Genomic DNA, 25154 nt, shown 5'->3' with positions numbered 1-25154 from the left:
GGATGGATGGATGGATGGTTCACATCCTCTGATCAAACCTTCATCATATCTGTGTGTGAGGGGCTTCCTGTAAGGCTGAGTGTTGCGTTAGAGCGTCCTCTGAAAAAATATCAAGAAAAAACAAAAACATTACAGTGTGTCATTAGAATGCTGATGTGTGATATGTGATGAAGTTCACTGTTCGCTGCGCATGAGAGGCAGATTAAAAAAAGTTTTCTATAAGCATGCAAAGTAGGTAAGTACGTCACATGAGGGAGCAATTGTTTATTGCCAGCAGATAAGCATGAATTTGGATGAACTGAGTGTGTATAAAGAATAAGAATACCAATGGGAAAACCTTTAATAGTCCCGCAGTGGGGAAATTACTTCTCACAACAGCAGTACAGATGAGCGAGAATACAGGTACAGTTTGTGTTGACACAGTACAAAGCAGTACAGTACAGTTAGAGTGAGTATGAGGTCATTGCAGGGTTATTGCACAGTAATGGGTATAAGATTTGTACCGGTAACAATATACATGATTGTTCACAGATTTACACAAATATTGTGCAGAGCAGGTTGCTGTATAAACCACTGATGCAGTGGGTGAGTGACTGTAGTGGGACATGGTCAACAGTTCTGATTGTACAGTCTGACAGCAGCAGGTAGGAAGGATCTACGATATTTCTCCTTCACACAGCGAGGGTGAATCAGTCTGCTACTGAAGCTGCTCTCCAGAGCAGACAGTGAGTCGTCCAGTGGGTGAGAGTCCTGGTCCATGATGGATGTCAGTTTAGCCAGGACCCTTCTCTCACCCACCTCCTGCACCGTGTCCAGAGTGCAGCCCAGGACAGAGTTGGACTTCTTGATGATCCTGTCCAGTTCCTTCCTGTCCCTCACTGCGATGCTGCTGCCCCAGCAGACCACACCGTACAGGATGGCTGATGCCACCACAGAGTCATAGAAGGTCTTCAGGAGTGGCCCCCTCACCCCAAAAGACCGCAGTCTCCTCAGCAGGTAGAGTCTGCTCTGACCCTTCCTGTACAGTGCATCCGTGTTATGAGTCCAGTCCAGTTTATTGTTCAAATGCACACCCAGGTACTTGTAAGAGTCCACTCTCTCAATGTCCCTTCCCTGGATGTGCATCGGTGGGATGACAGCAGGCTGCTGTCTGCGGAAATCCACCACCATCTCCTTCGTTTTCCCTGCATTGATCAGGAGGTGGTTCCGCTGGCACCAGTCCACAAAGTTCTGAGTGAGTCCTCTGTACTCTGCATCGTCATCATCGGTGATCAGTCCGACGATCACAGAGTCGTTAGAGAACCTCTGCAGAACACAGCTGTCTGTGTTGTGTCTGAAGTCTGACATATAGAGGATGAAGAGGAAGAGGCCAGTACAGTCCCCTGTGGGGCCCCCACACTGCAGGTCAGAGTGTCAGACACACAGTCCCTGGCTCTCACAAACTGAGGCCTGTTTGTGAGATAGTCCATAATCCACTCTGTCAGATGGAGGTCCACACCAGCCTCCTCCAGTTTGTCTTTCAGAAGCACCGGCTGGATGGTGTTGAAGGCACTGGAGAAGTCAAAGAACATGATCCTCACAGTGCTGCCGGGCTTCTCTAGGTGGGAAAGAGCTCGATGTAGGAGGAAGATGACGGCGTCGTCTACTCCTATGCCGTGTCGGTAGGCGAACTGCAGCGGGTCCAGGTAGGTTCCCACTGCAGAGCGGAGGTGACCCAGGACCAGTCTCTCCAGTGTCTTCATCAGGTGTGATGTCAGAGTCACTGGTCTGAAGCTGCTGGGGTCTTTGGCGTGCGGTGTCTTGGGCACTGGTACCACGCAGGAGGTCTTCCAGAGCTGTGGTACCACCCTCAGCTTGAGGCTCAGGTTGAAGACATGCTCCATAACTCCACACAGTTCGCCTGCGCAGGACTTTAGGAGTCTGGAGCTGATGCCGTCTGGTCCAGCTGCTTTCCTGGCCTTGATCTTCCTGAGCTCACTTCTCACCTGGGTGCTGGAGAAGGATAAGGGTTGAGGGAGTGTCTCAGTGTGGTGTGAAGTGAGAGGGTGTTTGTTGTTGCTGTAAGCGTGTTCCTTCATTGCGTGTGTGTGTGTGTGTGTGTGTGTGTGTGTGTGTGTGTGTGTGTGTGTGTGTGTGTGTGTGTGCGCGTGCGCGTGCGCGCTTGTTTGCGGTACTTCTGCTGAAAGGGGTCCAGATCCAGATTTACCCTGATCGCGCTCAGGTCTGCATTAGGATAAAGAGCATGACATGAGTACAGACGAAAGCTCGGTTCCACAAGCCAACCCTTAGAAACCATCATCTCACTACCCAGAGAGAGACTTTGACCTAATTGATTTTATTATTTTTTATCTAATCAATTTTCTTAATTAAATTTAGTGTTTCAACCAAATAGAAGATTTATTTTCCAACCAATTGAAATGTTTAAGCCAAATTAAATATAAAAGTTCCAAATTCTTTTTTTTCCCAAATCAAATCAATCACCACAGGAAGAAATCTCTCTCACCGGGCCGAGCCAAGTTAATATTTGAGTTTGAATTTCAGTTTGTTGGATCTCGTCAGAGACGATCCAGGTGGGTGAGCAGTCCTCCCAGCTCTGAATGTTTGTTGAGGTTTGAAGGCTGAGGACTATCGGCCCGGGTCACACCATCCAGTCGACCTGGAGCAAATCCTGTTGAACAGATCTCGCCGTGAAGTTATCCCCGCTGAGAGGAACTATGACATCGGAGATCGGGAGCTGCTGGCCGTTAAGATCGCGTTAGAGAAGTGGAGACATTGGCTGGAGGGTGCAGAGCAACTGTTTTTGGTGTATACTGACCTTGAGTATCTTAGGACAGCCAAACGGCTAAACTCTCAGCAGGCCCGTTGGTCTCTGTTTTTTGCCCGCTTTAACTTTCACCTGTCATCGTCCTGGGTCTAGAAACACCAAGCCGGACATCCTGTCCCGCCTCCATGATACGGGACATGAGCAACAGAGCTGTGTGGTGGGAGCGGTGACCTAGCCCATTGCCGACATCTCCCGCTTGCCCGCCTAACCGCCTGTTTGTTCCCCCAGATCTTCGGAGCGACGTTATACATTGGGTGCTGTGGTGGAAATTTTCCATAAAGAAGTAGATGAGAGAGAGTTGTCCTTTTTGTGCGATTTATTGAAATAATAAAGAAAATAAAAATAATGGGGAAAGCAAATAAAAAGCATGGATGTTGATCGTGCACATCAACAAACCAAAAACCAGCTGGGAGATCAGTGCACACACCACGAAGGTGTGATGCAAAGAGCCCACGATCCTAAAGTTGCTTCTGCCCTTTTAGCTTCTCTGTCCAACTAGGGTGGAATGTCTTTCTAACCCAATCAAATTACACGCACCATCTTCTCCCTGTCGCAGTGTGTGTGAAGATTTTTACTTTCTCACACCTGCATCGCTGACGTCCAACTATCTGTGAGAAAGGAGCACCAAGTCTCAACAGACAGAGACACAACTCCCCGACCTTGGGTTTGGGAGCTAGAGTTGAGAGTCTATCAGGCAGAGACAACCATTGAACAATCTAGGTGAAATGTCAAATGCATACAGTAAGACAAACATAAGATATTAATTGCAGAAATAAGTCATAACTCGTTATAATAACTGCATAGAAATGCATAGAAATAAGGAAGAGACAATTTTTCCATAAACACTCCCCCCTTTTGATTACACATAATCAAACCATAAAGGATAACTAAAATTGTCAACATCACATTCTGTAATAATAAAAGATCCTTGCAAATGAAACAATACGGGTATAACTCATCAAGATTCAAAATACACCTTCACATAAAATGCAAGTAACTTAGGGACAAAAGGTTGGGAAGCTGTTTTTGGGGGTAGTTATACAAGAATAACTTCTGTATGGCATGTGAAGAAATAAGCTTCATAATCATAGTTGTATCAGATATATTTTGTGATCAGATAGCCCTAAGACCATCGTCAAAGTCATACGTGAATTAGAGTTGGGGTTTTTGAACATAGTTCTTGTGTCATTTGATACGAGAGTGTGCTGCAGGTCGCACGCATGATGAGACCTTTAACCAGTGGGATAACGCAAAACCAAACAAGAGAACACAGCCATCTCAATATAAAGGAAACAGCTGTGGACATGAGGACAGATTTCCATTTTCCAGACATTTCGTCTAGCCAATTTCCAAGGGAAAGAACCTATACCAGAGTTAGCTGAGGATTCTGAAGGTCGTGGAGCGCCTTCGCCACAATACCATTAGAATCCGTGTTATTCAGGATGTAAGTACAATATGCGTCTCCAAACATAACACAACCGCCTTTTTTCTCTGCTAACAACGTGTCTACGGCCATTCAATTGTAATGTAATAAAGACAATTAATGTATGATAGCCATAGGTTTCCGGTGGGGTTCTGTATCATATAATCTTCAGATAGATTTCATGCTTTCGGATCTTTAATTGTACATTTGGGCCTAGAGCGAATAGGAGATTCAGGGATTTAACCAGAATGATGATGCGTTTTTCCGCTTGTGTTGTCTTTCATCTGTAGATGAAGGATAAAACTAATTGTAGCAGTGAATAAAGTGATTGTGAGCAAATTAAACACCAAGTCAACTTTAGGATATTTAAACTCAGTGTTGTGAATTATGTGAAATTTTCTCATTCAAAAGTAGTGTGTAAAGTTACATAGAAACATCATATGATCAAGGCAATAATCAGAGTAACATAAAATGTCTAACGCAACGAGGTTACAATTGACGTCTCGTAACAATCTGCTTCGTCCTGTTGAACAGTAGCGTTAGATTGTTTCCAACCTGTGTGTTGAAGTATTGATTGTTCGTTGGGGTTCTTCAGGTTGTGATCAGCTGATCACAGAGACACTTGGGATTCGTTATCACCGCCAGGTTTCCTCCCAATGTCGTCTGAGTCACTGTCACTCTCGTGATGTGAAGAGTCTACACGTCGTCCAGCGTCGGCAACTCAAGGCTGCTCGTGTGTGTGTTTTCTCAGGAGCGTGTGTGTAGATATATGGTCTGATAGTGTGATTCACCGGCGCAGCTTCAGGCGGCGCTTGGCTCACACCTTTAGCTGAACGGTCAACGCAGCCTCGCCTCAGTGCGTGTGTGAGCACAGCGAGGGTCGACCTTCTCAGTTCTTTTCGTCAGTGGTGGTTTTCTCGTGTGGTGTAGATGGAGATGGAGGGTCGTCTGTCGGATCCGGGACCTTCCTGCAGTGGCTGGAGTGGATCCAAGTCGCTCTTTCTGCGATCTTCACAGCCGTGTGGGTCGTCAGAAGGACCTGGAAGGGGCTTCGCCACCGTTTGGAGTCCCAGTGCTTCCTCCTGAACTCCTTAACGATCACCCAGTGCCCTGGTTGGATGGTGTAATGGTCCTGTCGCCTGCTTTCACCTGTTGGGAAATCTGAATTATGGGGAAAAGGTGTTTGGGCGGCACGGCGTGTCATCAGGCCCAAACCAGACTCCATGGCTACAGGTGGAACCATTCGTCAGCCAGAGTCTGCGTTCCTGCGAGGTAGAAAATGTTTAAAGCACAGGGAGAGAGGAAAGAGAAGAAGGAAGGAAAGGATAGAGAGAGTTGGAGAGAGGGAACAAGGATGAGGAGAGGAAACGAGGATCAGGAGAGGGAGGGGTTGTCGTCCTTCGCAGCAGCGTCTGCAGCTGCATGTCGGCAGAAACAAAGTCGTCACTGATGATGTAAAAACAGCATTAGCTGTAGGCAGCAGGACAGCGTCCAGCAAAGCAGAACCTAATCATGATGTGAGATAGGTTTGCAATTAGACTTCAAAAAGCTTCCTATGCTTCCACAGAGCGTCTGTGGAGTCCGTGTAGATGGTAACAGACTCTCCTTCTGCTAGTTTACTAGCTTCAGTCAACGCAATCAACTCTGCAGCCTGAGCAGAGTGGTGTCTTAGCAAAGCCAGACTTCAAGACGGACTCTTGATAGTAACGTTCAGCATGTTGAGTAAGGTGGTGTTGCATCTAAGCCATCGGGCTGTAGAAAGATGTGATGTTTTCCAAAAGAATCAAAGACACAGTATGAGGACAAAGAACAGAAGTCGTACAACCTGATCTCTCATCCACTGTTTGAGTGAAAGGTCGCATAGGGTCAGATCAGGAAGACCCAAAGTAGGAGCCTGAAGAGCAAGCATGAGGTCAGTGAACGTTGTTCAGCCTCAGACGTCCACGTGAGACAAGAAGTGGACGATGAAGACGTCTGCATCAGAACCCTGAATGGGGCCTCAAAGACAGTAAAGTTAGGACTGAAGGTCCTACAATAAGAACAAAGACCTAGAAAAAACATCAGCTGTTTTTACGTGCACGGTTTAGGCAGGTTTCAAATTGCTTTAACTCTGTTGGGTGAGATGGATTTGCCATCAGCTGTAATTACAATGACCCAGAAAATAACCTTTGTCTGAACAAAGTGTAATTTAGACAGGCTCTCTTTGTGGCCTGTAGCATCCAATGTTTCAGTATCTTAGCGGTGTCTGCAGTAACGCCATCTTTGGCTTCTTTCAAGAGGGTGTTGTTGTTTACATGGTTTGTGGTCAGATTTAGGTGTGATGACCACTGGTTCACATCCTCTGATCAAACCTACATCATGTCTGTGTGTGAGCCACAGGGAAGCAGGGCTTCCTGTAAGGCTGAGTGTTGGGTCAGAGCGTCCTCTGAAAAATGAAAATAAAAACAAAAGCGTGTAATGTGTGTCATTAGAATGTGGAGGTACCCAGTTTACTGTTTGCTGCACATGACGGCAGAATAAAAAAAAGTTTTCTAAAGTATGCAAAGTAGGTAAATACGTCACATGGGGTCAGAAGTCGTTCACCAGTCTCCACCCCGTTGACATCTGTTCACGAAAGGACCCACGTCCTGCATCTGTCTCCATCATGTTTTCACAGAGGGACGTGTGGAGCTGTAGAATAAACATCAAAAATCTTTTTGTTCGTTAGTAAAAGAAATCGCAAGCGCAGACCTGTGTTCATCCCAAAAGAGGGAAGTTGAGGCCAGTTTGTCAGTGTGTGTGTGTGAAATCATAAACAAGCTGTGATGCAGCCTGTGTGAGGGCCTCAGTTACAGCCCCCTCTCAGCAGCCAATGATAAGAGCACAGCTGAGCTGAAGTTAACACCAACAAAAGAGGGATTATTTAGAATGTCTGTAGACGTAACCTGCACTCCGTCTGGAGTGGAAATCAATCAAATACCTAAACTACACATGAGATCTCTTCCTAAAAATTTAAACTGGGCATAAGTTTGAAAGCAAAAATGAATGTTACGGTGTCTTGCTGTCAGATGTTGCACATGACAGTGAAAGAATAAGTTTTTCTTTAATAATCTGGTACGTACAGTAATTATTATTACTTCTCTCTAATAGTCGTCTTCCCTTTAATAGTCATTAATAGTCTGTTTCGTTTTCCTATAGTCTGTTTTTTGTTTTTTCTACAGTCTGTTTTGTTTTTCTACAGTCTGGCCAGACAAACCTATATTGTGCACAAGTATTTTTAGAAACATGGAGGATTTTATTACTGAATTTGTTGTAAATTGAAATAGTTTAAACCCATCAGACTGCAAAGTCATGCAGCAGTTGTCATTTAGCTGTTTGTCATATTTTTAAAATCACTCTGTGGGATTTTTTTTTTGAGCAAAAAGCGATTCTTCATTGCAAGCAGATAAGCATGAACATGAATTTGAGCGTGTATCAGCTGTAAGCGTGTTTCTTCATTGCGTGTATGAATGTGTGTGTGTGTTTGCGGTACCGTCTTGTACGTCACGTGAAAAGGAACCGTCACCTTCCTCCTTCCCCAACCATCAGTCTGATGTGAGCGCCAGCGGGTGAAGCATTTCAATGGGACAGTTGTTCCTCGATGACAGACCTTTCCTGGATCCTCGGTTGCAGCTCTTTTGGGCCGATCACGTCTGAAGCCTCTCCTGTTGTTTCAACCAGTGTCTGTGTCAGAGCACGTCTTCTCTGCTGTTGCTCTGTGCTTGTTTTCCTTTGCTGATTGTCATAAGCAGGTGTCTGTGTCAGACACACACGCTTGTAGTAGCTGGTTTATCTGATGAGCCCAGAACGTGATGGCTGCAGACGTTGTGGGGTCAGTGAGGCGTCCATGCTGTGGTCTGTGTCCTCCAGCTGCTGTGGTGTCAGAGCTTCCACCCTGTTCTGGCTGTTGGTCAGACGCTTCTTCTCCTTCGGTTCTTCTGCTGATGGTGGGAAAGGAGTCCAGATCCGGATTTACCCTCATCGCGCTCAGTTCTGCATTAGAATAGAGAGCAGAAAGAATGGGAGCATTTGCTCTTGACATGATATGTGTGTGTGTGTGGCGAGTGCAAACAATTCTTCCCCAGAGTTGTTATCTCCTTTTTTTTTTTTTTTTCTCTGTTACTCTCATCTCTCTTTTGTTTCTTTTAGGGGTTTCGTTTTGATAGTTTTGCTTTTTCAAATCTCATCTTTTGTATCTAACTTTTCTTTTAAGGTGCGTATGTCCTTTTACACTAAGCGATTCTCCTTTTGAACCCATAACCAGTTTCCCACTCATGGAAACATGAAACGCACTAATAACCATATTTACTTTTTACTTTTAATTACTTTTACTTTTGTAATGCTGCAGTCTGGTGGTGGAGACTTAGATCGCCCCGAACCCATCTTTCAGAGTCCCGGCGGTTTTCTGCCTTAGATTTTTATGTGTTCCGGCCGGAACCTTCAAAATGCCTTTTTATCGGACGTCTCCGTAAAAGGGAACCAACCCGATCTGGCGACAGAGTTCACGAAGTACTCCTCAACGTAGGCCCCTCTAGGCCCGGGCCCTCGTCTCTTGAAAATACTTCACTCTGCAAACGCGCCCTCTTTCAGAAGCCGTCTTTTATACTCAGTCCCCACTTTGGACACGCACAGATCAGAAAACAGTCTGTATCCTCAGTACAGAAAAGCTCGGTCCCACGAGCCAACCCTTAGCAACCACCGTCTCGACCACCAGGGCACACTTTGACCTAATTAATTTTACCCGAATATTAAGTTTTTTTTAATTAAAAAAAATTGTTTGGTCCTAATTATTATATTTTAGATGTTTTCAGCCACATAGTCGTTTTAGAAATATTATCTCTTTTCCTAGTTATATTTTCTTTTTGTTTTTTCCCAAATTAAAAGGAATCTCTCTCACCGAGCGAGCCAAATTAGGATTTGAGTTTGAATCTGAGTTCGTGGATCTCGTCAGAGGCGATCCAGACGGGTGAGCAGTCCTCCCAGCTCTGAATGTCTGTAGAGGTTGGAGGCTGAGCGACCCTAGTCCTCAGGACTATCGTCCCTGGTCACACCGTCCAGACGACCTGCCGCGGGATCCTGCCGACAACGCCAATTTCTGTGGTGGAAATTTTCCATAAAGAAGTAGATGAGAGAGAGTTGTCCTTTTTGTGCGATTTATTGAAATAATAAAGAAAATAAAAATAATGGGGAAAGCAAATAAAAAGCATGGATGTTGATCGTGCACATCAACAAACCAAAAACCAGCTGGGGAGATCAGTGCACACACCACGAAGGTGTGATGCAAAGAGCCCACGATCCTAAAGTTGCTTCTGCCTTTTAGCTTCTCTGTCCAACTAGGGTGGAATGTCTTTCTAACCCAATCAAATTACACGCACCATCTTCTCCCTGTCGCAGTGTGTGTGAAGATTTTTACTTTCTCACACCTGCATCGCTGACGTCCAACTATCTGTGAGAAAGGAGCACCAAGTCTCAACAGACAGAGACACAACTCCCCGACCTTGGGTTTGGGAGCTAGAGTTGAGAGTCTATCAGGCAGAGACAACCATTGAACAATCTAGGTGAAATGTCAAATGCATACAGTAAGACAAAACATAAGATATTAATTGCAGAACATAAGTCATAACTCGTATAATAACTGCATAGAAATGCATAGAAATAAGGAAGAGACAATTTTTCCCATAACAGTGCACACCGCTTTGTTCAGTAACCACCCAGGCACTGGTTGTACTGCAATCATGGATCCGACCTATGATGAGTGAGACCAGGTGTGGTTGTCTTCCAAGGACCTTCCCCTGAGGGTCCAGTCATGTAAGTTAGCGCAAAGATTCATTGGGCCACTTACCATCTCCGCAGTTATTAACCCAGTATCTGTCAGGCTCTCCTTGCCTACGTCAATGAGGGTCCACCCCACCTTACATGTTAGTTGATTTAAGCACGTGAACTCCACCCACACAAGCTTTCAGGACTAGGTCCCCGAGTTCTTGGAGGCGAGAAGGCGCAACCCCACCTCCTCCCCACCCGTAGCCTGGGCAGTCTGTTTCGCGGATGGGAGCTTGGGCAAAGGGATGAAATGGGTCAGTTTAGAGAATTGGTCTCCTACAGTCATGAATACTGTGTTACCGTGGGAGAGAGGATGCCGGTCACAAAGTCCAAGGCCACTTGTGACCATGGTCCATGCGGCACTGGTAGGGGACGCGGGAGACCCGCTGGACATTGGTGAGAGGATTGCATGGAGCAGGTGGGACATCCCGCAACATACTCCCGCATGTCCTCTTTCATCGAAGGTCACCAGAAGCACCTGCCTACTCTGAACATGGTTCGAGGTGCTCCTGGATGACAACTCACCGCCGAGGCTCAGTGTAATACCTCCCCTCGGAGATCTGGAGGCACAAACAGACGGTTACATGTTGTTCCACCAGCCAGGAAACTGCGCCCACAAGACATCCAGCCACCAGGATGTTCTCTGGTTCCGCTGAACCCTCCTGGGAGTCGTGAAGTTGAGAAAGAGCATCAGTTTTGGTATTCTTGGAGCCTGGGCGGTAAGAGACATGGAAGTTGAAACGGCTAAAAAACAGCGCCCAGCGAGCCTGATGAGAGTTTAACCTCTTACCGTATTCAAGGGTTTTGTGGTTGGTGTAGACCAGGAATGGTTGCTCTGCCCCCTCCAACCAAAGTCGCCATTGTTCCAGTGCGGCCTTCGCCGCCAGTAACTCGCGATTGCCAATTTCGTAATTCCTCTCGGCTGGGGATAACTTACGGGACATAAAGGCACATGGATGCAGCCTACCTTTAACTGGGTCTCTCTGCGAAAGCACCCCACCCACTTCGGAATTAGACGCATCCACTTCAACCACAAACTGGCCAGCAGGATCTGGCATGCGCAGCACTGGGACAGAGACAAAACTCCTCTTGAGGCGCTGGAACGCTGCATCTGCTTCTGGCGACCACTGAAACAGAGCCTTGAGAGATGTTAGAGTATAAGGTGGTGCAGCTATGCTGCTGAACCTGCGGATAAAGCTATGGTAAAAGTTAACAAAACCCAGGAATCGCTGCACATATCTGCATATTTCAGGACGTGCCGCACGTGTGGACGGTGTTCCTCTTCTGTGCGAGAGAAGATCAGAATATCATCGAGATATACAAATACAAAGGTATTGATCATGGGACCAAGGACCTCATAAACGAAGGACTGGAAGACTGCCGGCGCGTTGGTAAGGCCAAAATGCATAACTAGATATTCGTAATGCCCATTGGATGTGTTGAAGGCCGTCTTCCACTTATCTCTCTCACGTATCCGCACTAAATGATATGCGTTGCGGAGATCCAGCTTGGTGAGCCACTTGGCCCCAGATAACAACTCGAACGTGGACGACAGCAAGGGGAGAGGGTAGGAGTCCCGTATGGTGATGTCATTGAGGCCTCGGTAGTCAATGCAAGGCCGTAGAGAGCCATCCTTCTTGCCGACAAAAAAGAATACAGCTTCAGCCGGGGAGGATGAAAGTCCAATGAGACCGGAAACCAAGGCTGAATCCATGTACCCCCTCATGGCCTGCCGCTCCTTGGTAGACAGTTGGTAGAGTCTTCCCTTCAGTGGAGTCAAACCTGGTCTAAGGTTAATAGCACAGTCATGGTTTTGGTGGGGGGGAAGCGACATGGCTCTTGACTTACTAAACATGGCGTGAAGATCATGGTAGCAGTCCGAAACCCCTGTCAGGTCTGCTTTCTCATGTTCGGGGTCGTCTGGAACCACAGCCGTAGGGGACTCCGGTTCAGCTGTAGTCTGAAAACAGGTATTAGCACAGTCACCCTTTCAGTTGTGGATTGTGCCGTCGTAGCCAGGTGTGTCCCAACACCACCGGATGGTAACAGGATTCCACCACCAAGAAAGTAATTTGTTCTGAATGAGAGTCTCCGTGTGGTGAGTCACTCTCCAGAGCTGACGACCATCTAATGCCACAGTCTCCACTGGCGACGCGGTGAGGTGGTGATACCGATTCTCTCCACCAGGCCCGCATCCATTATACTCGTATCTGCGCCTAAGTCTATGAGCACCGCCTGCTGGACTGAACGGACCTTGGACGACAATGTGACGGTGGGTAAGGAGCGGGCGGAGGCACTGCAAAACATGATTCAGCTCACCACTATTCTCTGTGCTAACGGTTGAGCCTGATCTTTTAGCGGGCAACCTGCCGAATAATGACCGGACTGACTCCCATAATCCATGGGAGCGTCCTCTCTGTTTCTTCGAGTCTGGAAGGCGAGCGTGACCTAACTGCATGGGCTCCTCTGTCGGCTGAACGTCTCCCGAGGCTCGGGACGCGGCATGGTTGACAGCTCTGGGCCGCTCCCGAGTGGCCGTGCCTCCTGAGTTGCCCTGTCCTCTCGGGAAGCTTTCGTTCCGGGATCTGCGTTGCTCCCCCATCTTTTCCTCTCCGTGATGCTCCTGGTTGCTGTTCCACAATCGGTTAACGACTTCAACCAAGCCCGCTACAGCATTCTCTTGACGGAGGGCACACTTCGCTAGTCTCCGGAGCGAATCATTTGTCTTTTCCTCCTGCTCGCTGAGCCGTTTACCTGGGCGAGGAGCACAGCGCGGAGGGTCTTGATGCTGGCTGGGTCCATTTCTGGTCAGATTGTTCTGTCAGTGGCTCGAAGATGGCGGACCCACATGCACAGCTCCAGACAAGATTGATAGTGTAAACAGGCTTTAATGTTACTTTGACAAATCCAGTTCAAGCAAAGTCATACATGGTAAAACTCACGGTGACGGTACAGACTGGGTGTAGGCTCAGGTCAAAAAACAGGCAAGGTCAGGACAGAACACAAGATCAGGAACTAAGAATAGCAACGTAAGGTAACGCTTCGAGGTGAAAACATGCAACAATCTGGCAACTGGATGTGGTGGCTACTGGCGTTTAAATACAGGTGAGTGATGACTGATGATAAACAGGTGTGTTAAACAAGAACCGTACGTAAGGCGAGAACTAACATGGTAAGAACAAAAACCAGAAGTGCTTTCACAGTAAAACAGGAAATGAGTCCAGAGTCGTGACAGTAACATGGCCTGCGCTAGCTGCTTAGCCGTGGGTATCTTAGGTAGAAATGAAATGAGTTAAGTGGGAGAAGAGATCAACGACTGTCATAACCACCGTATTGCCTTGCCAATTTGGATAACCCAAATACGAAGTCTAGAGCGGCGTGTGACCATGAACAATATGGATGATAATATGGACATTATAGACGGTGCAGAAAACAAAGGAATTCGGCTGGACACTGGTGCGAGGGCTTGTGGGTTCTTAGAGCTTGGACTGTACGAGAGGTGGAAGTTAAAGGTCCATGCACACGCTTTTTTCGTGCTCCACATTGCTAAAGAATTGGACCTTGATGTCTCAGTAAGGTGTCTGTAACTTTTCATGCCAAAAAGTGCTGTAGATTGCCCACACGACTCGTCTGAAAATGTGTGTTTTAAGCTCTCGTCCACAACGCTCTATTTTCGGAGTGTGTCGGAAGCTCAACTGATCGCCACACCCCTTTGAGGAAGACCATAGCCGTGATCCGCCGCGGGAATCAAACGTCACGGTCACTGAATCCAACAGCGAAACTGGCTCCCTCGTCCTCGTAGTGGAGTTTAACCATATGTTTGATCCAAAATCTGACTCTGAAGTCGAATGGGAGGCTGTTCAAGTGGTTACACTTTGACTGGCGCAAGGTACGTCTAACTGGCAGATTCATGTTTAATTTAAGTTTTTGATTTATATAATACGCAACTTGATTAGCCGCTAACGCTAATACTAATGGTTGCAAATTAGCAGCCTGAATTAATACAACAGAATATTCATAACACGACTACAGCTTGTTTGGGAGCATAGCTTGATAAACTAATATAAACTCATTTTTACATGTTTTTTTCTTTCTCGTTCTGCTGATGTGTGAAAATAATTTTTCTATATCTTCAGCTGCAGCTTATATTTTGCCGTATTTGTCTGTAATAAAGTGCCAATGTAGGAATGTACCAATGTACCTGGGAACTCTGGTTTACAAACATAGTTTTGTTTCTAAATATATATTGACCTAATATTTTTTTATTGTTTTTAGTAAGGTTTATGATATATCAAGTGCTAATATATAACTAATAGAAATGTAGTTATTGTTTTTTCTATACTATGTGTGTATCTCAAGTTGTTGCAGGTATCTAGCCTAGAAGTCTTGTTAGCTGGTGCTGTGGACTTCTAGGGCGAAGAGTCCAAGTCATCCCACCTTCCCTGGTCTGGATCAGGGAAGCTGGATTTTCTGAGGGACAAGGCACCTATGTTGGACTTAGACCACCTGTGAGAACCTAACCAATGCACCAGCACTATAATGCTGGATAAGTTACCGTCACAGTTCAATTTGCAGACCACAAAATGAACGGGTAGGATTCATAGTTATGTTGAAAGCATAGTTTCTGGAGTGGAACAGGTACAGTCATGGGCAGTTGGCTGGGGAGATGTGAGGATCTTTTTTGTCTTCACGTGTTCGGAAGCAGTGCAGCTGCTGTACAGATGGAGGATGCAGCTGTTTTCCTTGACACCACTCTAGAAGGTATAAAGAATAGAAAAGCAGATTAATGAAATGACCAGTATTTTCTATGTATATCACAACCTTTACATATCTAAACAATAAATAGAGGTAGTTAAATCAGTTTTAATGGTGTTTGGAGCAAACACGTTTTTAACTTATTTTATAGTGCTGGTTTGTTAAATCTGAGCATGACATTATTGACCTCCTTTCTGTCAGGTTGCTCAAATTCTGCTCAGAGGGCCGGTGGGACAGGGATGTTTACAAGGACCTCCATAGAACAACCTGAGTCCAGCAGGACTTTATTGAAGATGGTCTCCATCACATTTTCCACATAATCTGCACCATAACACAAGAGTTACAAATTACCCGTCAACAGACTAAAATATCAAAATAAGTTGACCAACTGCATACAGAGTAAATACATAGACAATAATATAGATCAGATTATGAATCCCACAACTACTGAAATGTGAAATGCAAAATCTCTGTCAAATAAAACTGCATATTGGCCAACAGATGATTATACTTCTGTTAAATGTACATACCTTTGCTTCTGAGGTGAGCAACAACTCTTCTACAAGGTAGCTGTTTGTCCACAGACCGCAGTGGCGTCAGTTTGAGAAACAACCTCCTTGCGTTTCGGTAGCTGGGATGCGTCAGCCTGTATAAAAAAACACGTCACGTTTACAGCTAAAGTAGCTGACTAGATAAGCAACAACACACATGTTAGACTTAGATAGAACTTGCAATAACCCAAATTCAGGGGTCTACTCGGGCTACAACATACACACGACAGGCTCGGTAGTAATTAAAAACACTGCTGACTCTCACAACTAGCCGCTAACGCTAGCCGCTAACGCTGTGCTACCATTGCGCTAGCAGCTACAATGTGAGCTGAGTGAATGACCTCAGTACCATATATCACACGATTCGAACCGGACAAATGCTGGAGAGGCTTGGACTCAACCAAATTGCATGTCAGCACCTTGCAACACTGTCTCTCTCTGTCGCTGTAGCTGTTACATTCAACGGTTCTAGCAATTGGAATTCCTTACACAGGAGGGAAGCTACATTATAAACAAAGAAATTTCTGGAGTACATACATCAAATAAGAATCAAGCATGTACTTATGTTTGGGGAAGCAGCAGGTGGATAACGTCTTGAGGATCAGGGCGCTTCTTCAACCTGAGTGACTTCTTCTTTTGTCTGGTTCTGTGATTGGTCAAGTGAATGCAGACGTATCCAGTCCGCCAAATTTGAAACGATGCGAAGCAAACCGGATTGGATAAACTCTCAAAAATGTGAAATAAGTAGGGGGCGTACTTCTAAAACACCAGGAGTGTCTTAACGTGACCCAGGGAGTTAAATAAACGTACCAGAATACCCAAAAAGTGAATTTTGCATGTGCAGGCACCTTTAAAACGACTAAAAAATAGGCACCAACGGGCTTGGCTTTTGGCTGTCTTGAGGTACTCTAGACAAACTGCTGAACCTACATATAAATCTCCAGCAGAAGAAGAAGCAGACAAATTCAAGGAACTGTTGAACATCATGTCGGTTGAACATCATGTTGACTCTAGGGAGCTGGCTCATTCTTCCACTCTTCTTGGCTGGAAGAGTGTCGCTGGATGTGTCCCTGCAAGATCATAAAGTCCATCCATCTTCCATACCACTTAATCCCAGCACAGGGGTGCTGGAGCCTAACTCAGCTGGCTATGGGCGAGAGGCGGGGTACACGCCAGGGCAACACACAGACAAACAACAATTCACACCTACGGGCAATGGAGAGTAGTCAATCAACCTAATGCATGTTTCTGGACTATGGGAGGAAGCCGGAGAATTCGGAGAGAACCCACGTGAACACGGGTTCACCTGGCCTCCTCTTCTTGGCGACAGACAGTCGTGCTCGGCACAGTTGCATGGGCTATGTCCCCAAGGAGTACCGAAAACCAGATTCCGCGTGTGCGACGTGTCCACTAGCTTGAGTTCTGTCTGGTGGGCGAGCGGTCCTCTTGACGGTGCTCCAGGTTGCTGTTCCATAAGCGACAGTCTATCTGTATTGCCAGGGCGATCAAAGCATTGAGTTCAACTGGTACACCTCGAGCTGTCAAACAATCCTTCACCCTGCGTGAGAGGCCTTGAATAAAAACGGCCATGCCGTAGCGTCCCATTCAGCTTCCACAGCTAGTGTTTGAAATTCAGTGTCATATTTACTGTAGCCGTACTACATCTACCTTGCCTTAGAGTGACCAACCTTTGTGCGGCCTCGGGTCCCCCGTTCTTGCTTAAAGAATGTGCTTCGACGCCTCTGCGAAGCTTCCAAATGTGGCCATACACATTTGCGTAGCATGCAGGAATTTTACACTGGGTCAATTTCTGGCCAGATAGATCTGTCAGGCGGTTTATCATGGCGGACTCACATGCACAGCACCGAGGCAGGAGGTAAGTAAAAGGTTCTTTAATCATGAGGCTGAGGCTTGGTCGCACAGGCGGGGTTCCGAACACAGGTAAGCACTGGAAAAGGGCAAGGCAAGACAGAACAAGACAAGGCTGAGAGCTGGGTCATACATATAGACTTATTTTTTCTTATCTCATGACAATGAGCTTTGAGTTCATGACAATAAGCTTTGTCTGTGCCTTTGTCTGTCTGCTACAAGTGAGATTAACTTGTCATAGTGACTGTTCTATACCTCTTGTATTTTGGCAGAATCATTGTCAAAAGAATGTCTGGGATAAACTCCAGGAAACAGAAAATTGCTTTTGAGTAAGCACTTAGTGCTCATTTCTGATTTCAGACCACAAGTTAGAATGGAACCAGATGTTTGACATCGTTTTAGGGCCTATAAGCTCATACCTTAGCCTGAGATGGGTAGACCCCCACGAATTGGCAGATGACTCGTATCTGGGACCATGCGGTTCTCGGGCAGGCACCACGGGTGCCACAGTGGTGCACCACCATGCCGCCCGTGGCTGTAGGTACCACGTTGCTACCCGCGGTGCTGCAACTGCTACACGGTGCCGCCAAGAAGGTTGTGGGTTTGATTCCTGGGGCAGACCAGGTGCCTTTCTGTGTGGAGTGTGCATGTTCTCCCCATGTTCGCTCTCATTGGTCACTCTAGCTCTAGTTGTCTGTGTGTGTTGCCCTGTGAAGGACTGGCAGCCTGTCCAGGGTTTACCCTCTTGCCCGTAGTTAGCTGGGAGAGAAAGCGAAACCACGCTTTAACTAATTTCAACATGTCAACACAGATTGGCTTCTACCTCAAGTTTTCTTGTACTTTGCACTATGCAAATGTGAGGCTGGTTTATTATTTACCAAAGGGTCAATAATCTTGCTTTTTTGTTATTTTATAGGTTTGTTAACATTTTAGGCCTGTGTTTAACAATTTAGATGATCCTGGTTTAATCACATTTCAAAATAGAGTTTAAATATAGAGCCATCACACATCCTTTCAGTTCCACTTCAGTTCTCCTTCAGACACATTTACTCTTATTTTTCTTGTTCGGGCATGAAGCCAGCTGCAACTAAGATCTGCAGTTTAAGATAAAGCCTTTACAAAAGCCAAATAGGAGTTTATACCAGTAGCACCTTAATTAATCTGCAGTGTCTATGCAAAAAATATGCGAACAGTTACTAGCTGTAGCTTTTGTAAGGTGATAATAAACAGACAAAAAAACAAATCATCTGGCCAATGTTTAATCTTTATTGAAAGTCAAAAGAAATAACATTGTTTTTTGTGTGTGTGGTAAAGGCTGGTTTGGTCAATGGAGCCGACTCCACACTTCAGTTGTCTTCATCTAGAAGTGGAGAAAGAGACGATAAGCTGTTTAATAGTGGGCATTTATGAGCAATGTGCCATCTGATTTCACCATCACAGACGACATCCCACCTTCTTCTTCCTCGTCATCTTCCTCATCATCATCCTCCTCATCAGAGCTGAAGGTCCCATCAGGCAGACTGTACACCCGGATCACTTGCTGTTGACATAAATAGAACATAAGCTCCAAATATTCACCATCGCCTCGAATAAACCACAACGAGAAACTGACACCTCACCTTGTTGGGATCCTTCAGAATGAGGTACTTGCCCTCTTCCAGCTTACGGCAGATGTCAATGACACAGCGCAGAATTCCCCAGGCATTCTCCATGCTCAGGTTGATCTGGCTGGCAAACTCGTTAGGTTTGAACTGCTGGGTGCCCAGGATGACATGGCGAGCAGAGTCCTTCACGTGGTACCGGGAAACATACCTGAAGAAAGCAAGAGAGGAACGTTATTCAGTACAAGGTTTCCCAACCACCAAACATTAATTTCATATATTTACTAGAAACAAGGCTTAGGTCAAAAAAATGAGCGCTTCATCAATATTCTCCTAGAATTTTATAGATTACACAGCCTTAAATTTAACACCATTAACCTTCACAAGTGTTACATTTTCTACAGCTTACCCTCCCTAATAAATCCGTATTACATTACCGCCACACACTGATACGCAGTATTTAATCACCAACATGTCCCTCACCCCAGTTTCAGGTACTCTGATCCTGCTAGCATGGCGCAGCAGGTCCAGCGGGCCAATTTATAGCTGTTGTTTTTCAGCTCAGTGGCCAACACGGCTCCTCTCTGAGAGTCCAGCTTCTGACGCCAGTCCACACCGTTACAGTGCTGATGACAACACAGAACAAAGAACGTTAAGCTGACAGGAGCCACTAAAGTTAAACTGTGCTTGGCAAGAGACCACAACAATTTATCCATCTTATTAAAAGAACAGCTCTTAACTTTTAAGAGCTTTGCTTAACTTTTGATGTTTATCTTTCTTTGTGTAAACGGAACAAACAACAACATGAATGTTTAATAGTTATATAATAGATGTTATATATTTAGTTCAGTTCAGACAACAATTTAACACATAAATGCATATTAAAATATACCCTAGAGTCCCACTCATTGAGGGTCTTGACGTTAATGAAGGAAACTTCTCCATTGGCACCGGTCATCACTCCATCATGTTCACAGCGAACAATTAAATCAATGTCATCCCCAAGCTTCCAGTGACGATACCTAAAAGACAAAAGCACCACATGAGCCTGGAAGAATTTTCAAAAACCTACTAGAATGCTTTTTATATACAGTGATGCTTTTATGTACAGAATAAAACCCCTAATCCAGAGATCTATGACTGGGACAATTTAATAGGTTAATAAATGGCAACATGTTTTGTCCAACTAAAAACAAAAGTGGAGCAATGCTGGACCAGCTGGGAAACAGAGGCAGAGGTAGCACCTACCTGTAGGCTACAGACGCCACCTCACTCTTGTCCATATCCTCTTCTACGAACGGGTTAGAGTTTGGAAACTTGTACCTCTCTCCTCCCTTTTCAGAATGAAAAAAATGAAATTACATATCTTCATTGAAAAAGTAATTCATGCAGGTATAGAAAAATCTTCATGTCCAGGCTATAACAAAATGTAAAAAAAATAAAAGCATTTCAATATTGTTTCTACACATGTACTACAAGTGTAAAACGTTTCATTACTGACATAAACCTTCATTAGTCTGTGGTGTAATGCAGGCATAATTTCATGTATTACATCAGTACAAATGTAACTATAACTTACCATGCGCAAACACTGCTGGCTGAAGTTGTGGTTGATGTACGTGGCCTCCATGGCCAGGTTACGGGGAGAGTTGAAGGAGTTCCCCTCATCCTGTGGCGGCTCGTTGGCCGTCTCGCTCACAGTAAGCAAATCTAAGAAGTGTTAAAACAATGGGTGAAACTGCCAATCGACCACATAAACACTGGGAAATCCTAACAACCGTAGTGGTTATCGTGTATGGTACAACACAATCTAAAGATTGCCAGAATGAGCTGTGTCTCTCCTCACTGTTTTAATCAAAACTTTTAATCAAAAAACATTTCATAACTTCCTAATGCTTGTGAATAAGTTGAAATGAAACCTCACCAAAATCAGAGTTGTCTCTCTTGTCAAAGAACAGCTTGTTTCCCACTCTCTGGACAATGATGTCCCAGGAGTTGACTGAGCGTGTGCAGCACATCAGGGTGGCCAAAATAGCATCAGTGGCAAACACATTACCCTGAGTTTTGGCCAGCTGGAAAGAGGAGCAGAAACCTGGTTATTACGAATTTGTGGAAACTACATTCCAGCTAAATGTGTTATGTTGGGTTTACTCAGCTAGTTTATTATATGCTAAAAACTCTGCACCTTGCGGATCACAGGATCATCTGTAGTGGTTACAGTGTGGAAGATCCTCTTGATGCTTTTTAGTTGCTTCTCATTGCGGGTGGTGATCCGATCGAAGGCCTTATCGTAGTACTCCAAAGCACCACAGCACTCACTTAAGGAAAAGCAAACCAGGTTTAGTTAGCTTTGGATCATCACCAAGAACAAGAACATGACTGATGTAAGCAGAGAGCCGTTCCACTTACATGTCCACAGGATCAGCCACCTCCATGTATCTCATCTTCATCAGTCTGGGGAAATCCATTTCCTCCTTTACTTCCCAGTCGCTCCTCACCTCCACAGAAGAATCTCTGGGCTTGAGCTGGGCCTGGAGAGCGTACAAACAAGATTTTAGAAGGCATGAAAGACCTAGACTTAGAAATCTTTGCTGGGAAAAAGCCTTCTACAAAACAAAGATAACACCATTTTGTTATTGCCAAATTACGGAATGGCAATTTCATACATTCTTCTCAGGGATTAGGAATTATTTTTCTAACAGGGATTCATCTTAATTTTTCTGCCATTAACATCTGTTAACTGATTCTGACCTGGGACTTTTGGTCCCACTTCTGACGAACACCAAACTGCTTTTGGAACTTCTTCTGCAGACGCATACGATCCCTTAATAAAAACAAAAACGATTCAGATTATGTCTCAACACAAACAGCTGTCAACATAAAATATAATCAGAAATGGTATCCTTATTGTCAACATGTGGAACAACTCAAAATGGTTTTCCAACAATCTTTAAGGCTGAACCTCACCTCTCCTTTTGCTTGGCACTCTTTGGGAGTGTCTGCATATTGAACTGGGTCAGGTTTCTGCGGTCTTTGTCCCTGCGAAGGTTCCTCTGTGGAAACAATAAGTAATGGCACAAATGAGAATATGCATAATGTTCTACAGAAGTGTGTGAACATTCTGGCAACTGCCACTGCTTTCCTTTGCCTTGTTGTACCTGGGCAAACCTCATGCGGTTCCTCTGGTAGGCAGTCTTCTGTGTCTTGGCAGTGTCCACCAACTGGAAGCTTGTCTCATCCTCCTCATGAAAGTAGGCATACTGACTGCCACCTCCAAACTGAGAGGAATACTTATCTGAAGACAAAGTAAAAGCAAAACTATAAGAAGTGATTCTGGATCTATACAGTAATTTAACAAAACAAAACAGACCAGGTTTTGTATTGGAGATGCTTATCTAAAAGCATTGAAATGAGGCTCATGCTATGGCCAAAATTATTCATAATATAAATATTACTTCATATTAAATATTTAAATTTACTTTGACAGTTAATTTAGCAGTATTTAGCTCCTGCACTTTAATTGTGTAGCTGACAGAAACTGAAGACATTTAAACCACTGTCCCACTTACTTGTGTATCTCTTATCTTGGTAAGTTGCCCCGGTCCAGTCAGCGACCTGACAGAGAAAACGGACATTGAAGAAAACTGTGCTAAACTAAATCTGCTGGAGAACTTCAAAAGCAAGTTGAGAATGAATACAAACCTTTCCCAGACGATCTCCTTTGCTGAAGGGCTGGTAAGGCATGTCTTTAAACTTTTCTGGGACTGCACATGGACCCCATCCGCATGGGTTGTCCTGGATCACAGGGGCGTGGAACTTCGCCATTGCCTGAGATCAGTAAGTAAAAAAGACATGAAGTCAAAAACAAACTGAATAATCTAATTGTGACCTGATGCAAACACTCAAGTCTCACTTGTAGGGTCTCAGCCAATAAGCAGCACTGAATTCTCCAGCCATGCACTAAATTAGATAGGCACTGGTCAGTTTGCGCAGTGGGCTAGTCATCATTGACCCCTGAACATCCAATAAATGAGACTTACAACTTCACAAAAACACACTTTTATCAGAGGTATGAACTAAAGCAACAACCTCTACTGAAACACAATCTTAATCAAAATGGGAGTGATTTTGTAGACCTGATGGACCCTCTACTGGACTTCACTAATTTAATTTTGCAAATAATAGAGATGACGATGGCAGAAACAAAATGTTTACTTGTGTTGTGTAACCTACAAATAGACAACAGACCATTACTAAATTAGAAAATTATATTTCTTACAACCAAATCTCTTATCAAATTTAGTTCAAGCACAAAACACTCACGAGTGTTGTTTATTTCATTAGTTCAGTTCGCTGGTAGCCCTTTGGCAACACTGGCTAACCTACAGATTAGCTGGTGTGATACAAGTAACAGATACATTTATTATCTCAACATTACAGATAGTTGCCGCTACTGGCAACGACTGGTGTTGTTTTAGACACGCTTGAACCTCGACCAGACAAGTTTAAACTAACAGAGCAGATCTAAGCATTTTTAAGCATCATAATGGCTTTTGTTGTATGATTAGCTTAAGCAGCTAACGGCTGCTGCTGCTAGCGTTAGTCATCCGGCCAGGTGGCCGCACTAACTACGCTAAGCTAACAGGGTGGTGGACTGCAATCCCGTACATAACACTTTATATCAGTAAACGCAATAAACAACACAAATCGCGCGTTTTTCATGTGTCTGTTCATGTCCGACTATTGTCTCACCGTGAACGATGCAATGTCTTTAAAACCTTTAAGTCCGACCGGTCGTAAAACGGCGCAGATCCCCGACACAGTGCCGGTGGGAAAGGAAGTCATCAGCTGCCGTAAAGCGGAAGCTTTTTCCTGTCGTATAACAACCAACACTGTCGTAATAAACGTAACGTTACATTTATACTATAGATATGTACACGTGTATGTGTTTATAGGTAACGTTTGAAGCTTTAAACTACTGTGTTGATAAATAGCTTTTGCGGTCAACTATATTTTAGTGTCACGCAGTTGTCATTACTCACTGCATCCACCAGAGGGCAGCAAAACGAGTGTTTTACAAAATCTGTACTGCGATTATAAAAAAGCGCAGCAGAATGATGTCTACAGTGAACTGGACAGATGTATTTCTCACTTACACAGAGTCAGAGACGTCTCAGAACTGATTTATTTGCGTCAGTCAGACACACTTTGTAATCATTTGCTTCTTTCACAAACAATTCTCAGCATCTCATTCAAGATCATCTCTGCTGACACTCCGGAGGCCTGTGTGGGTGTGGGCATGTTTTCTAAACGGATCCCTGGATCCAATTAAGATGTTATTCATGCACTGCAAAGGTCAGGAAATCTGATTAAAAAACAGCTGATTGTCGATGTGATGGATGTTGGTCTCGCAGAGAAGGAAATATTTCTTGTGGGATTTAGTAACAGCAGTTGATCATCCTGCTCACAGATCTCTCTGTTGATGAATGCTGCAGCCGTCTCTGCATCTGACGGTTTAGGCATCAGCATTCATTGACACTTTATTTAATAGGCGGTTTCTCATCATCTATTACAAAGCATTTCTCTCAGCAAAATCAAACAGCTCCAATCTCTACAAGATATCAAATGTACATACACCAGAATGTGAATTTTGCCGTGTTTTCATTGCATTATCACCTGGCAGCTGGACTGTGAGTCATATCAAACATGCTCAGTGTGGTCCTTCTGGGGTTTCTGGAACAGGGCTAACAACAGATGGTAAACACAGTATGCACATAAATGATATCCATTCTGTATTTTAATAGGAAAATGTGGCGAACTTCTATAGAACCTTCCTAAGGACTTACCATTTACGCTTGTGGAAAGCAACAAGATTCCTGAGGTTATCGCTCCTGAATATGATATACCTTCTGTAGACAATGTTTGTAGCGTTACTAGCTCTTGTTCACATCTAAGTGAACTTACGAGTCACAATTTCACGTTTCATTTCCATTTAACACATTTTCCCTCACACTCAATTGCAATGGCCTCAGGCAAGCAGTTCTAACCAAGAGCACTTTTACTCCTGCAGTGCACAAGTTGTAGCTCTTTTCCGTCATGTAATGACATCAGCGAGGTCGTTGATTGCCCTGAAATTCACTTTGTCGAATGATAACAAGCCCAAACAGTCAGAAAGAAAAAACTAGCTTCAGCATCAATAATTTGTGCAGCACGGGTTGGTTCCCACAGAGCCTAGATCTCCGACACGATGATCCGACACTGAAAAAGACTAAATCCTTAGTCCCGATTCTCAG

General features: G+C 44.7%; 1 protein-coding gene across 1 annotated transcript; it reads right to left on the bottom strand.

The window, feature by feature from the left end:
• Positions 1-18506: 18506 nt before the first annotated feature.
• Positions 18507-23763, bottom strand: eif3d (eukaryotic translation initiation factor 3, subunit D). The gene is made up of 16 exons (XM_029160027.2): positions 23614-23763; positions 22564-22689; positions 22431-22476; positions 22020-22156; positions 21829-21914; positions 21613-21685; positions 21271-21392; positions 21047-21179; positions 20786-20933; positions 20441-20571; positions 20110-20195; positions 19754-19883; positions 19345-19487; positions 18880-19072; positions 18713-18800; positions 18507-18620 (listed from the first exon to the last, which is right to left on the bottom strand). Exons 1-16 carry the CDS (start codon positions 23704-23706, stop codon positions 18607-18609), a joined length of 1749 nt encoding a protein of 582 aa, XP_029015860.1. The 5' UTR covers positions 23707-23763; the 3' UTR covers positions 18507-18606.
• Positions 23764-25154: the final 1391 nt, after the last annotated feature.

The sequence above is a fragment of the Betta splendens genome, chromosome 8, assembly GCF_900634795.4.
Source record: "Betta splendens chromosome 8, fBetSpl5.4, whole genome shotgun sequence".
NCBI classification, from domain to species: Eukaryota; Metazoa; Chordata; class Actinopteri; order Anabantiformes; family Osphronemidae; genus Betta; species Betta splendens.
This window is presented reverse-complemented; position numbering and strand designations above follow the sequence as displayed.